At 46.9% G+C, this 14808-nt stretch overlaps 1 protein-coding gene across 13 annotated transcripts in view; it reads right to left on the minus strand.

Annotated features, from left to right (window-relative positions):
* LOC308221530 (uncharacterized protein) overlaps nucleotides 1–14808 on the minus strand; it is a 78035-nt gene that overhangs the window by 11682 nt on the left and 51545 nt on the right. For 9 of the 13 annotated variants that reach the window (XM_080618567.1, XM_080618565.1, XM_080618568.1 and 6 more), the window contains 6 exons: nucleotides 14678–14763; nucleotides 13880–13919; nucleotides 13082–13162; nucleotides 5395–5502; nucleotides 1112–1221; nucleotides 166–214 (listed from right to left, as the gene is read on the minus strand). In XM_080618567.1, coding sequence (XP_080474693.1) covers nucleotides 166–214; nucleotides 1112–1221; nucleotides 5395–5502; nucleotides 13082–13120 — 306 coding nt within the window. In that variant the 5' untranslated portion in view covers nucleotides 13121–13162; nucleotides 13880–13919; nucleotides 14678–14763. The remainder of the gene's footprint in view (nucleotides 1–165; nucleotides 215–1111; nucleotides 1222–5394; nucleotides 5503–13081; nucleotides 13163–13879; nucleotides 13920–14677; nucleotides 14764–14808) is intronic. The other 4 variants (XM_080618576.1, XM_080618569.1, XM_080618577.1 and 1 more) reach the window with 1 other exon arrangement.

The raw sequence follows: 14808 nt of genomic DNA on the forward strand, positions 1-14808 counted from the left end.
GGAATTACCACTGGCTAAGTGTGGGGGTGCATAGATACATACACACACGAATAAATATACATGAATATACATATAAAAATATATAAACCCTTTTTAATGTTTATATATACATATATATATATATAAAGCACAACACTATTCACTTCAACTGGACTAACTACTTACAGTGTTATAGACTGAGTATGCTGATAGGACGTGGAAGAGTGCCTGTTGCCTGGGGAGAAAAAAGGATATTGAAACACCTGAGCACAAGGTCTCCAAATTTATCTGCACACCAACGCATAAGCACAGAGAGCAAAAGCTCTGAAAACACCTAGCCAGCTGGCACTTATGCCTTTTGCAAGGAGGAGGGCTCACAGAACCAGAAAGCACCTTGATGGGCATGTGGGACGACACCTCTTCCTTCAAGTGGGAGTTACCAGCAGCCCCACGGATCAGGGCTGAGCCAGTCTGCTCCATCACCAGGTCTCCTGCAGAGACACGCATGTACCTAAACACACTGTGTTGAACAAATCTTTAGGTTTGGAGTGGTGGTGGGATTTTAACAGACTTGCAACCACGCAAGCATGAAGTGTTATACATCTTGGGGGAAAGCACTGACACCATTTTATTAGAAGGCTGCTTCCTCCCTTCCCTCCTTGCTGAAAGGGTCATCACCATATAGACACAGAGTACAGGCTTCGTCCTAGACAGGTGACAAAGCCACTTTGTTAAACCTCTTCAACCCCGTATGTTGTGGAAACCAAGTCCACCCCATCCCACCCAGCTCCTGAAGGACCCACCCTGCCATCCCAGCCATGCCAAACCAAGCCCTCTACAACTGCAACCCTAGCACCTTGGGGAACAAGGCATCACAACAGGCTGACACTTGGCTCAAGAACTGGGGTTGAACATGGTCCAGCGTGGACCTTTCTAAAGACAGAATCAGAATCCCACATATGTGGCTTGTACCATGTGCTGATGGTTTATGGAGCAGGCAGAGATGGCTTCGCTCTCCTGTGAGCTGCTCTGAGCCAGGGTACTGGTGGCCACCACAAGCCAGGAGGCTGCTGACCACCCCATCCAGTTCATCCCATGCATACCCACTGGCTCTAAAGCCTCCCATACTCACTTCACTCCATAGCGATCCCGAAACATGATGTGGTTTCGGAAGGTGCGGTTAACGTCCAAATCTATCTGCTTGATTTCCGATGAAAAGCTCTTTGCTTGTTCTTTCATTTGCTGGGAAAGGGGCAGACAGAGACGAGGAGTCAGGCATCATTTCAGTCCATGCTTCTGTCCCTCCACATAGCGAGAAGGCATGCTTCCTAGAGCAGGAGTGTGTGAGCTGCACAGAGCTACCACAGAGCCACTTGGGGACGCTGCCATCTTGCAGCCATCTGCAGCCCGGAGGCGAACCCCCAGCCCCTCGGCTGTGCTGCTGGCTCAAGTGAGAAGGGGACAACCTCACACTCACAATCCAGCCATTGCCCATCTTCCAATGCAAAGTTTTCAGAATCTAAAATAATCTTTACAATAAATTCTGCTCTGATCTATTTGATTTCTTTGTGGTACCCAGTCTGGCTGCTTTAAAGCATTAAGACCTCTGCTGGTGCTTAGGGAATGATACACTTCCTTAAGGAACCAACACAGATGTATGCACCAAGTCCCAAGTCCATTTTCAGAGGCCCAGCTATAATAAAATCTAAACTGTTATGATGGGCTCTATGAAGTGCTCTCCAACTGCTACTTCCCCTGCAGAAGAGAATCATCTTAGGTTTAAGAAGCTTCCCCTCGGAAAGCAGTTTTGGGGTATTCCCTTGGACTGGTGCAAATTGTAAGTCAGATTCCAGAACAGAAGCTAAACTCAAAGCCAAGAATCCCCATGTTCCCTCTGATGCTGACTAAGGAAGCATGACAGAGATAAAGGACTGAAGTCCACTGCAAAAAAAGGAAACTCAAACCAAAGCTAAGCCCATCTCAACCAATTGCACCCTTAGTGTCTCAAGTTGAAGATGGTCCTTGGACGAATCCTGCTGCTGTCCCATTTGTAACCCACTGCTCAGCCCTGTGCATGCAGGCAAGGACCATTTTGCTATTGCAAAGCATCTCATCTCACAGCCTTTAGATAACACTGGTGATTATGCCCCCCTTTAATATCTCTCCAGAGTCAATATCCCTCCAAGTTAGTTGCATTAATAAAATACATTTTGTGACTGTCTTCAGGCAGCCTAAGATCCACCGGCAGGTTGGGGCAGCAGAGATGAGCAGCAAGCCCAGCTTGCCTTGAGCCCAGGATCAGGACCCATCCTTGCTCACACAGGAGACAGAAAATAGCACATCTGCGTAGATACTTAATCATCTGCTCCAGCAGCTACCGTCCTTGCTTGTCAGCCTGATACAAAGCGCTTCCAGGCTGCTGTTGACCTCCCAGGATGACCACATCAGCTCTGGGGAACATCAAAAGGTCATTAGTACCCAGATGTATCCAACACAGCCAATCCTTGGAGCAGTCACAGCATCCTGGGAATATTAACTCCAGCCTTGAAAGCAGCTGTATGGATGAGCAACAGTGCACAGGCTATTTTGAATTATTGCCTGCACAAGACAAGGGAGGATAAAAGTGACAATGGAATGAAGATTTGATGAACAACATCACTTCCCTGATGTAAATCCCAAGCTCTCTGCATCTTACAGCTCCCTGCCCTCTATAAAGCAGGCAGAATACCTGAGACAAGATGATTATTCATATGCACTGCATCACTTCAATTCAAATTTGCCTGCTAAAGGCCCTCTTGTTTTCCCTGCCAAAGCAACACAGAAACCTCTCAAAGACTGTAAAAAATCCTACTCTGGGCCTTTTTTACATCAGTGCACCTAAATAGCAGTGACTCTGAATAGCTGAATAGCAGGTAGGTTGCACTTTGTCACCTCCATGCACCCAGAAGGCTTGTTTACCATTCTGCATATGATAAACAAGAAGCCCAGGATGGGTTGTTCTCCTTTTTTCCCTTAAATAACCTGAGGACCCTACAGATCCTCTGTTGAGGTCATTACTGCTGCAAGCTGGTGGCAGAGCACAGGCTGGGAAGCTGGAGGTGCCATCCCAGAGACTTTTTATAAAGCATCAGGTAGTCAAGATGCCTCTGCTCTGCCCCATGGCCAGCATATTTCTCCTGCCACCTTCTCAGCTATCCTCAAGCCCTCTCAGTTGTGTCTATAAAACCCCACGGAGGCAGAGCATCACACCCATACTAAAACCAAGTGTGGCATGTCCCATAGTAGCCTCTGGGCTCCTGAAGCATCAGGGACAACTGAGCTGCCATGGCCTTGAGGAAGACTTGGAGACTTGCATGGAGAGGACTTGGAGGACAGCTGGGAAAAGATAAAGCACTGTGGAAGCAACTGGACCCAGCTTTTTAGTTGCATCACTCTAGAGGCAGCACAGTCACAGGGGGCAAAGTATCCCACATGGCTGGAAAAGTAGCTCCTCCGCCAGCCCACGCACAGGGGACATCTCTGCAGAGGGAGCAGTGGGCATAAAAAAAGATAAATCACTCGGCATGTGCCAGGTGGCACACTCAAAACTCTAGGAGCATGCAAAAGTCAGGCTTTTGTGCCATGGTTCACAGGCAAAGAGAAAGGGAGTGGCCTTGGGACCAGCCCCTCCAGAACACAGAGCTGGAACTGACACTTAGTCCCTTCCTGAAAGCAAACCCCCTCATCCAGGACCTGCACTAAGCCTCTTCTGGAGGAAATTAGGGGAGAGCTAATTACTGGTGGCAGGTGGCATCAAAGAGGAGGTAGATTAAGATGAGCTTGTAGGGGGTTTGCATCCAGCGAAGCCTATTAGGCCTGAAGCTCCTGTTTATCACAGACCTCCTCTGGAGCACAGATAAACTCCTTACGACTTTCATTTGTTTGGACTGCTTGCTGCCTGCACAGCACAGCTTCAAGGGAGGGAGCACGATAAGAATCTGCATACTGGGAGAGCTTTCTTATCTCTGTTTATTACAGTAAGCCCAGCGCACCTTCCCCAAGCCCCTGCACGTGACTCCCCCCCCCAGTGGCATCTCACTATTAACATCTATGCTTGACTAACTATAATTAACATTAGCATCATCGTGCTTAACAGGCAGGGATTTTTAGGAACACCTGCAGGAAAGTAGCACTCAGCCTCCTGCCTTTAACAGGCAACTGTCTCCACAACAGCCTTATCTTCGCTTGGGTACGTGATGCAAACTAAATGGTAACACAAGTTTGGAAAATAAGTTAATTATCAATCACAGGGTTCCACACACTGCCTATGGAAAAAGGCAGAGTAAAGGAGCTGATATGCTCCCCCCAAAATAGCAAAATACAGGAAGCCCCGTAACTCAAGTTCTTGTTCAATACATGCTACAGAAACTGCTTCTTTTGTACCAAGGAATCCAAGCCTACAGCATGCAAAGCTCTGGCAGGAAGCAATGCAAGGCAGGCTTTTATCCTATCTGCAGAGAAAATAAGTGATTTTTAATAGAAAAATTATTTCTATTTGATTTTAAGAGTGATTTTTAATAGAAACTTTCAAGACACTTATAAAAATATTAAAGATACAAGATAAAAGAAACCATTTCAATCCAAGTTCTTCCAACACTGCCAGCTAATTTCCAGTTGCACACCTAAGTTGTAAGCCAGGACCCTGTGCTCAGAAATCCCCCTCCCAAGCTTGCAAGACCTGCCCTCACCCTACCCTTAATAGGGTTTCTTGACTGATGCCCCATTGTCAGCTGGTTTAAGGCTTTTGGCCTTGCTGCCCATTTCAAAATGCCCCAAGTGAAAGTTTCAAGCACACGGAGAGGTTTGAGTACCCTCATCCAGCACCTACCCACTTCAGGGTACTTGTGGCTACTCCACAGTTCCCCAAGCTCCCTGGAGTGATATGAGCAGCACCTTTCCTAAGCTTCCCCTCCCTCTTCCCTGTGGATGTAGTTAACACTGACAGCATCTTTACTTACAACTACCAGCAGAATAAATGGAAGCAGCATATTAGGGAAAGCAGCAGAATAACATGCTAAAAGGCCCCAGCCTAGTATACACCCATGGTTAAAAGGTTTATACTCTTTCCATTTTCAGTCCTCACTAATTTCAAACCTTTCCTTCTCAAGGTCACAGCAGTTCACAGATGGTTCAGGCCGCACCACCAGCACGCAGTGTACATCACTCGACATGCTGCTACTGTGTGAAGGAGGGTGCAAGGGCTGGGTGTCCCTGAAACCATCCCTGTAGGAACTCCTATTTCCCTCCTGCCCATGCGAGTGGAGATGGAGATGCCTGCATCCACCATGGGCCCCACTTGGCCTTGCTGGTGAAGTCCCACCAAACCAGCCTCCCCATCACCTTGCTCTCATTTTTTTTGCCAGTAACAGCCTGTACCTCGTATTTTCCCTCGTTCTCCTTCTTCATCTTCTCAACATCCAGCAGAAGTGACCAGACCTGGCCTCGCACCTGAAGTGGGATTCCTTTGTACACTCGCCGGCACATCTGTGCGAAGGGAAACATGCAAGATTAGCTGGTCCTGCTGACGGCCAAACACATTTGCTGCTTGGTTTGCTGCTACAGACCACCAGCCATCTGAGTGGACATCCCAACCAATCACTTCCTCTGACTGCACTGGCGCAAAGAGGGCATCTCCAACCTGACAGATGAGCTGAGCACCTGCATCCAAAGACATCTACTCAGTCAAAATCAAGCCACATCTTATGCTTTTAACCCTACTGGAAGAGCTGGAAATAGACCACCCCATTTATACGTGGAGACATCTCAGGTGCTTCACCGTGATCACATTCTGTGCACACCAGCATGCACTCAGACTCCTTCCCAAACACCAGACACAGCACCCTTGGCTTTGAAACTTTTGATTTGAGCTGCCATGGCTGTTGGCACCTGGATCCTCAGAGACTGGGAAAAAAAATACATTTCTCTTTGGAAAGGAGAGCCCTTATGACAGCCACAAGGATGAATCTACAGCAACTCTCACAGCTTGACAAACAGCGAGGAGACCGTGGGCTACACCAAGGGCACTCCCTGGAATGCGCAGAGTACTCTTCAGACCAGGAGGGGGATTAGGGACAAACATGCATGTGCCCCTCCTCCTGCCTCCACATGTTCACTTCATCTCACAGATGCCTCTGTCCTTTTTTCTTGCCATAAAGCCCTCTCTCTCTCTAAAGAGACCATTTAACTTCCAAAGGGAAACAGAAAAAAAGAGCTTTTGTTCCATCCCTGACTTCTCCCATTAAAATAAAAAGCTTCATATAAAAGAAAAAAAGCCTTATTTCTGAATATTTTCCACCCTTTCATTCATCCTACCCACAAAACTCCTCGTAGCTGCACTATAAAGCCAACTGTGGCACTCCAGGCTCCTGAGGACCTGGAAGTATGCTGAAGTCCCTGCTGTGCATGCCCAAGCTCCAGCTGTGGAAGAGATTTACATTGCAACATGGTGATCCACCAGGACTAGACAACTCATTGAGAGGGGACAGAGGATTCATGGGAATGAGCTTGGGCCTGAGCAGGGCAGTGCCCAACCAGGCAATCAGCTGGCCTGGCATTGCCCTGGTACAAATGCAACCAACCTCCTCCCACATCCCTCCTCTTTTCCTTTAGGGTGCTCTACTTCATGCATTTCAGGCTAATGCAAGAGAAGGGCTACAATTTATAGGGAAGCATCAAGATCCTAGCAGAAAATCCTCTAGGCATGGTACTGTGCTCTCAACCCACCTGGGCTCAGAGCCTCTGAGAGCACAGACCCACGCGCACACCCATGCTCCTTGTTCTGCAATGCACCTAACCAATTACAAAACACAGCAATGACAGCTCTTGTCCCACATGTTTAGTACAAGATAAGACAGCGGGTGGGGTTCAAACAGACAGGATGGGGACAGCAAAGAAATAACACCACTATCCCAGTCAAAATAAGTATATAAATTAGCTATGCAATAAGTGCCAAGACTGCCATGTAGTTCTAGAAGAGTTGAATGTGTGCTAGAACACCTTTCCACCCCCATTATGGTAAATATTTCAATATTTCTGCTCACACAGAAAGTGTCTGTGTAAGGTATCCTGATCCTGTAAGTGTAAAGAACATTTAACATTTAAACCATCATTCTCAGCGCTTGCTAAGTGCTTGCTCTGCCCCAGGTGTTGCTTAGCACCTGCTTTGACTAGGCAGGACCGTACCCTACAGAAATCCTTTGCCAAATGCTGCCCTCCCCTCTGCATACATCAAATAAGAGCTGCCCACTAAAAAGCATCTCATTATTACGATGTGCCCATGGATGGCTACCATTTGATTCCACAGCACCTCACGTTTTAAGTGGGACATCACTAATTCACTGTATGAACACCCAGGGGAGTCACTCCTGCTCATTCAAGCTCACACAAGGAGGTGTTTCTGCAGGACAGCAAACCTTCATGCCACGCAGGAGAGTTTCATTCCCATGGCTGAAAGACCAAGGAGACAAACAAAAGATTCCCATTCCCTGCAAGTCATTAAATCACGACGAAATAAGTGCAATGTATCAGGAGACACAAAGCAACGGGCCTATATGAAACACATACTCAAAGCAGTAATGGTGGTAAGGTGTCCACAAAAACCTGGCTCCTGCAAGCGCTTGTGACTTCACGAAGCAAAAGCTGAGATGGGATCAAGAAAGTGGAATATGTACCAATTCAGATATAACCACCAATTCAGAAGGAAATTCTTTATTTCCAGTGCATTATGAGAGGCCAACTGACAGCTGCCAAGGTAGAAGATGATGCTCAGCTCTGTGGGAAGAAAATAATTTTGGTTTGAACCCCCAGAGCTGGTACTGTTGTTCTTTAATGAGTGCAACCCTCACTGGCATATAATAAATGTCTCTAATGATATTCTCCACATGAGTGTGGCAGGAACAAGGGAGATACAGAACATGCTGAGATGGAACTGAACTGAAATGCCTCCCTGTTATTTATCCAGGGGCTTTCCTCCTCCCACCACCTCCAGACGTGAAAGTGATAAAACTTCAGAGCTGTTAGTCATGTGGAGGAAAAAATGAGCAATTTTCCTTCATCATAAAACTTGAAGGGAAACAGGGAAGTTATCATTAAGAGCCACATTTACGCTGGGATGAACTGACAGAGGGAAGGCAGCAGGTGATGGCAACTCCTGCTCCATGTGAGAAAAATAAAACCCCAACCCTCAAGGTCACTATCTTCTGTCTCTTATAAACCTCTCAGCCCTTACAGACGGTAAAAGAGCACCTAGACCATGCCCCATGCAGACTAACAGACCAAGGCATGGCAGAAAGAACAGGCATCATCCTATTTCACAAATGGCTCAAAGAGCAATCCTTCTAGAGAGGAAGGACTCCTTCACTTCCTCCACCAGTCACGTGCCAGAGAAGCTGAGCTGTGAAAATCTTCACCATCACCACCACCCCAGAGGACTTCTTTTTTGTACCACAAAGCCACTGATAATGTGACCGTGCAAGACACGTGGCAGCCTGGACTTCACTGCACATGGTTTTCTTTCTGTATGGATAATGCTTGCTCCCAACTCAGCTGTTGTCCCCTGCAGCTGGAGCCTTGGCTATGCCAGATGGGGTGCCAGCAGACCTGCAGGAGCTTCAGCCGCAAAGCAGGGGAAAATTTAAATCTTAAAGTTGATATACATTTATTACCAGGGCTACCTCTGGGGGAGTGGAAAATGCTACCTGCCTTTCCAAAATGGCAAAACCCAGCAGCAGTCACCCTTCAGCTCCCAGGCGCAAATCCTTTTCTTTCCCATGGCATTTGCGGGCAGGAGATCTGACTTCAGCTGACCCTGCCATGACAAAATGTCTGCTAGCTATCCCCAGCACTGGCAGATTATTTGCTCTTGGGGGCCTGTGTGAGTGCACACAGATCCCCAATTCATCCTAAACCACTTTGCTGGCATGCGTTGGATTAAGTGCCCTGCACTCCTGTGACCTCAGCAGAGACAAGGCCACTCCTGTGCACAAAGACAGCCTTTGCCTAAAAACCAGGCAACTCTGGCCAAAGACATCGCTCTCTAAAGGTCCCATCCCACATGGCCCACAAGCAGCAAGAAGCAGCTTGCAAATGACGCAGAGATCATATCCTCTTCCTAAGACTGATACTTCTGGCTTAAATCCCCTTATTTCAGGGCTACAATGAATAAATTACCCCACTACTGGAGTGCATGCAGCACAGACTTTTTTTCTCTGTAGAACTGTGCTGCCTTAACTGTGCAGATTCTTAAATGGCACCAACCATTTCTTAATCTTCCCAAGCAGAGTCAGGTTGGAATTTAAACTCAGGTTTAAAACAGCAGTGAAGAAGATACAGATCACCGAGCCTCCCTGTGCTGAACCCTGAATTACACAGTGTAGCACTTCTTTGTTGAAGGTTTGATGTACTGTAACTCTGCAAAGCAGTGTGGTGCTTGCATAGCCTCCTTTATTTTTGTACCCCTTCCCTTGTGGAAGTACAGCCAGGAAAAGGCACCACTGCATCAGTCTAACCCCATCCATACAAGTGCTGGTGTCACTTTTTGTTGCTGTTGCTACTGAAATTAAATCAGATCATTACAAAACGTGTCTAAAACAGAGATGAAGACAGATCTGATGTGATGATGAGCATAAGGGACCCCAGAGCATCACTTCAGTTAAGATAATCCTATTTGTTACTCATCCTTAAACAGGTTATGCCAGGAATGATTTTAGGCATAGCCAGGCCATGCTATGCTGTTTTATGAACTGCAAAAGGCCCTCCTCTTTTTTTTCAGCCTTATTTCCTATAGTCTGTGACAACCACAATGCTCAGGCAGCAGTGAGCAGCATGCAGGGATACACACTGGCAGCAGGCAGGGGAACAGAAAGCAAAACCACCTGCTCTCTGGCAATGTGTCATGGTTTAAACCCTGTTGTCAAGTTAGCCAGGCAGTCTTTCTCCCTCCCCCCCCTTCTCTCCCTCCCCCTACTCCTGAAGGGATGGGAAGGAGAATCGAAAAGAATGTAACTCCCACAGGTTAAGATAAGAACAGTCCAGTAACTAAGGTATAACACAAACCACTACTGCTGCCATCAGTAATAATAATGATAAAGGAAATAACAAGGGAAGAGAATACAACACCTTATGATCCGTTGACCGATATCTCGCCCCCACCCCGCAGTGATCCAGCCCTTCTGGGGGCTCTCAGTTACATCCCTGGGCATGACGTGCTGTGGTATGGAATACCTCTTTGGTTAGTTTGGGTCAGGTGTCCTGTCCCTGCTTCCTCCTGGCTTCCCCTCCTCCCTGGCAGAGCATGAGACTCACAAAGCCCTCGGTCAGACCAAACATCCGTGTTATCAGCTCTGTTCCCAGGCCAAAAGTCAAAAACACAGTGCTGCAACAGCTACTAAGAAGGAGAAAAAATGACTGCTACTGCTGAACCCAGGACACAATGGCTTACCCCAGGGGTATGAAAAAGCTGCTTCCTGGCCTGCTGATGGGTTGTTGCTCTGGGACCAGTGTACACAATGGGTACACAACCTCCCTCCCTGCTGACATTTCATAACACAGAAGCTGAAACAACAACCTAAGCCCGATTAGGTATTAAGACAATGCAAAACACGACAGCCTGTTTGATAAGCCAAGAGTCTCTCTTAATCAAGCACTTGATATGGTCAAGCTGTCTGCCAGCTCCAGCACATTAACTGTAACTCAAAAGGTTGCCTCAGAAGTCTACAAAGTCCCTGCCTATAAAATAAGATGGGTTTCTACATCCCTTCAGCAGAGTCAAAGTCAAGGCAGCTTCTCTATGAAACTGTCTGGGGCTCCTGCAACGAGACTCTTTCCCCTTTTAATACAGTGCAGTCTATCAAAATTAACAAAGGGAAGGCTCCTGCCTTCAGTAAGAGGTTTGGTTTTTTTTTTTTCAAGGATGACATCCCAGTCTTTATTAAAATAACACAAGCTGCTGTCTTGTGACACTCAGGCTTCCTTCACTTCAGAAAGTGGCAAAAACAAACCTGAAGGAAACGTGCAATGCAAACATGACAGCATGAGTGCTCAGAGAAGGAACAAAACCAACCCACTGTGCTTTAGAAAAAAACAGATCAAGGGTTTGTCACATTTAGTTTAGCTAGAAAAAAAACCTCATAACCATCTGAAGGGCATGACTGTGCTCTCAGCATAAGGTCCTTGAAATGCCATGTCTGAGCTGCATGGCAGCAGGAATCCCTGAGCAGCTTCCATGCTCCTGACACAAGAGGTCACCTGCACATCCAGGTGAAGGATATGAAAGATACAACCTGATTTTATTATTGTTTAAAGTACTCTTTTTGTGCCTGTCAGGGTTTTTGCACTTAACATGGCTGCTCCAATGCACAGACCTTCCTGCCTGCACTTGCACTGGTGCAAGGCAGCAGAGTGTTAGGCTGGATGGGACTGAAACTCCTTTATACTCCCTGGGGTCACCAGACTGCTTCTTCCCTGCTTGGGGCCAGCTTCTGCTTCTCTGTTTGCTGGGAGGGGGAGACAGCCATTTCCAGTCCCCTAGCATAGGGACAATGCCACATCTGTGCTCAAGAGCCATCAACCATCTACGGGCTGTTATAAATAGCATCATTTATTCCATTACAAGAGGTCTGTGATTTTCTGACTTAAAGACCTTCAAAACCCACTTGCTAGCCCCTTGCCATTCAGCAGACCTGAGCAACATTGGCTGCAGTGTGCTTAACACCCACTAGTTATCAGGGTAAATCCAAAAGACAGATGGGAATCACTGCCACTCCATACACCCCTCGCCAACTGACCCACGGAAGCCCAGGTGTGTTAAAAACACTCATTAACTATCCCAAACATCCTCCAAGGCTTCAAGGAGTTCCCTGCACTCTGCTGCAATTTGGTGTTTTACCCACAAGGCCATTAACCAGCTAGTGCTAACTTCTAATTAGGAAAACCAAAGCCATGGGAGAGCCCTTTTTGCCTGTGGAGGAGCACTGATGAACAAAAATAATTAGAACCACCCTGAAATGAACAGAAGGATTATAAAATCCTAAGCCCATCTCTACCCCATCGCTGCTGTAAAATGAAGATAAGGGGTTGTTTTTGTTTTGTTTTAAAAAAGGACAAGACTGCAGCTGGTCTTTGGCTGGCTGAACCTGACACCACTCTGATGGCCAGCTGAGGGGGATGCTCTGCTCAATGTGCCCCCTGCAGATATCTGCTGCACAACTTTTCAAATGAGCTCAAGCCTTTCCAGAGGACTCTCATCAGGTCCTGGAAGCAATAGTGCCAAACACCCTGCTCCTCCTGCCAAACAAGAAGGCTGCAAAGGCCATGGCAACAAGGTGACTCTGGGCTTCAAGACCTTCTCTCTGCCATAAGCAGAGCAGGTCAGGCATAATGCTCCTCCCCCTACCCAACAAGGGTCCTGTTGTTAGGTTCAAGGCTTTTCTGTTTCAACAGGTTTGTAATTGGAACATATCACAAATATTATTTATTAAAACCAACATAGTTTTGCAATAGTGTTTGGTGCAGTCTCTTTTGAGCACCAAAGCCAAGACACAAGGTTGGTGTCTCTGTCCTTGATTTCCACAGATGGGTGCACACAATCTAACACCTAAGCAGCTTCTTAGGCACAGCTAGAAGCAAAATACAAGATCTAGGTGATGTCCTAGAAAAACAACATATGAGGAACATCAGCTGAACTGCATAGGTCACATCTCCCATGCCACTCCCAGGTGATGGAGACAGAAACAACCTGCAGCATGCAATGCCCCCTGCTCCCACAGGGAAGTGACCCAGCTAGGCCCACAAACATCTCTGCTGTGCACAGGGAAGCAGAAGTGCAAACGTGTTAGCAACATTTAGGACACCATTTTTAAAACTATGCTTGTCAGAACAGGACTTTTTCCTTGTCTTTTCCCCCAGCAACTTCAAGGAAAGAATTAAAATATTACAGACTAACTGGAAAATACTGCCTAATTCTACCTGTCATCTCTGATTTCTGTATCAACTTTTCAAAGCCTGACTCATCAGAAGGATGCACTCCCCACCCACCAAGACACATGCTCTTTCTTTTCCTCCTTACCTTGTCACTGTTTCTGTATTTGCTCCATTTCTTCAGCATCTTTAGCCACTTGTCCACACGTTCGATTTCCTGCTGTTTTTGCTGGTGCAAGGGGGAAGAAGACAGGAGAAATTTAAGAAAAAAAGCCCCAGAAGATACCTCCTAAAATCACATTCTCTTTATCTTTAAACTTCTACACAAAGACTACACATTGGGGATAGAAATAATCCATAGGTGCTTGCAGGAACTGGTAATTTCAACCCATGGTAATTAAAGCAGCACTGGTAAAAATGATGAGACACTCAGGCTTAATGTAGAGAAAGCATTTCTAAGAGGAATATTCCTTGACAACAAATATCTTTGCAGGTTCAGCTAGTCTCGAATTGTATTATTGTATCAGACTGGCAGAAATGAGATGCTACTTGATCCCAGTTAGCAGGATCCTAACAGAGGACACACTCTCAGCTCACGGGAGATGAGGATGGAGATGATGTTACCTACAACCTCCACTGCTTTTCCCTTTTCAAGCTACAGCTGCTGAGCATTATGCCAAAGCAGAGGGAAAACCCCAAAACTGCTTTAAGAGGTGCGATTTCAGTGTAACATGGATAAGGGGAGATGCCTGACTCAGCAAAACAAAAGCTCCAACAGTTGGGCAACATGTACTTCCCACCTCTGTGTGAGCAGCAGTGACCAGTGGACACTGTTTGCCTGCTTTGTTCTCATGTGCACATTTGCTTCCTCAAAATCCATCCCCTCCCCAGCTGGTGTGACAAGGATCTGATCGGTACCCATGATGACAGAGCCGGCAGCTCTCACCTTCTCTTCCAAGGTGGTGCGGGTTGGCAGCTCCTGCTCGCTGGAAAAGAAAGAGGTGACCAGTTACTCTGTGGGCAAGAAAGGGTGTGGACAAGCACTCGAGGTGCTGCAGCTCGGGGACCACCTTGGGCACCTGAAGAGATACAGCTCTGGGGCTTCCTGCCTTTCCTGCAGCTGTCCCCGATGAGAAAAGGCCAAAAGAAGGACCAGACAAAACCCCATCAGCCTACAGAAAGGGTCATGGAGGAAGGATCTTTGGAGAGCAATTGCTTTGAACCCCCCTCCTGCACTAAAAAAGACCTACTATAACAACTTTTGTTCAGATTTGGAATAAAAACAGTTCTTTTAAACATTCTCCCCAGGCAGAGGGCACCTAAATCATGTGTGCCCTGCTTAAGATGGAGATTTTCTAAGGGAACTGAGAATGGCCATGTATATTTTCTCATCTCTTCCTACACCTCCCTGAATCATCAGGTGCAAACGCAAGAGCGTATCCCTCTGCAACAGACCATGGGCCTTCATGGAAGTACAGGAGCACCAGCCTGCACCAGGCTTGTGAACCATTGCAAAACGGTTTGCAAATGCAAAACCATTTCTGGCTCTTGCCTTGCAGCAGATTCAAAGCATCACAGTATTTGAATATGTGTGGTTGAGGGAGGAGGCACATCTAGTCTTTCCTCCTGCATTTGGGACTGATCAAGACAAGCCACAGAGCAGCTTACAGGTCTGCCATGCTTGGCGCAGATGGATGCACAGACATGTGAGGCAGAGAGGATAGGAGGGGGCAGGAGGACTTACTGCAAGAATCCAAACCGATCTGTAACTTTATACAGTGTAAAATCAGCATCTTCCCAGAGGTCAATCTGAGCTCCCTCCTGCCTGCCCTGAAAGCAGAAAGGACACCTGTGAGCCAGTTCCATCATCAGGAA

Source organism: Psittacula echo (assembly GCF_963264785.1).
Source record: "Psittacula echo genome assembly, chromosome: 5".
In the NCBI taxonomy this organism is placed as follows: Eukaryota; Metazoa; Chordata; class Aves; order Psittaciformes; family Psittacidae; genus Psittacula; species Psittacula echo.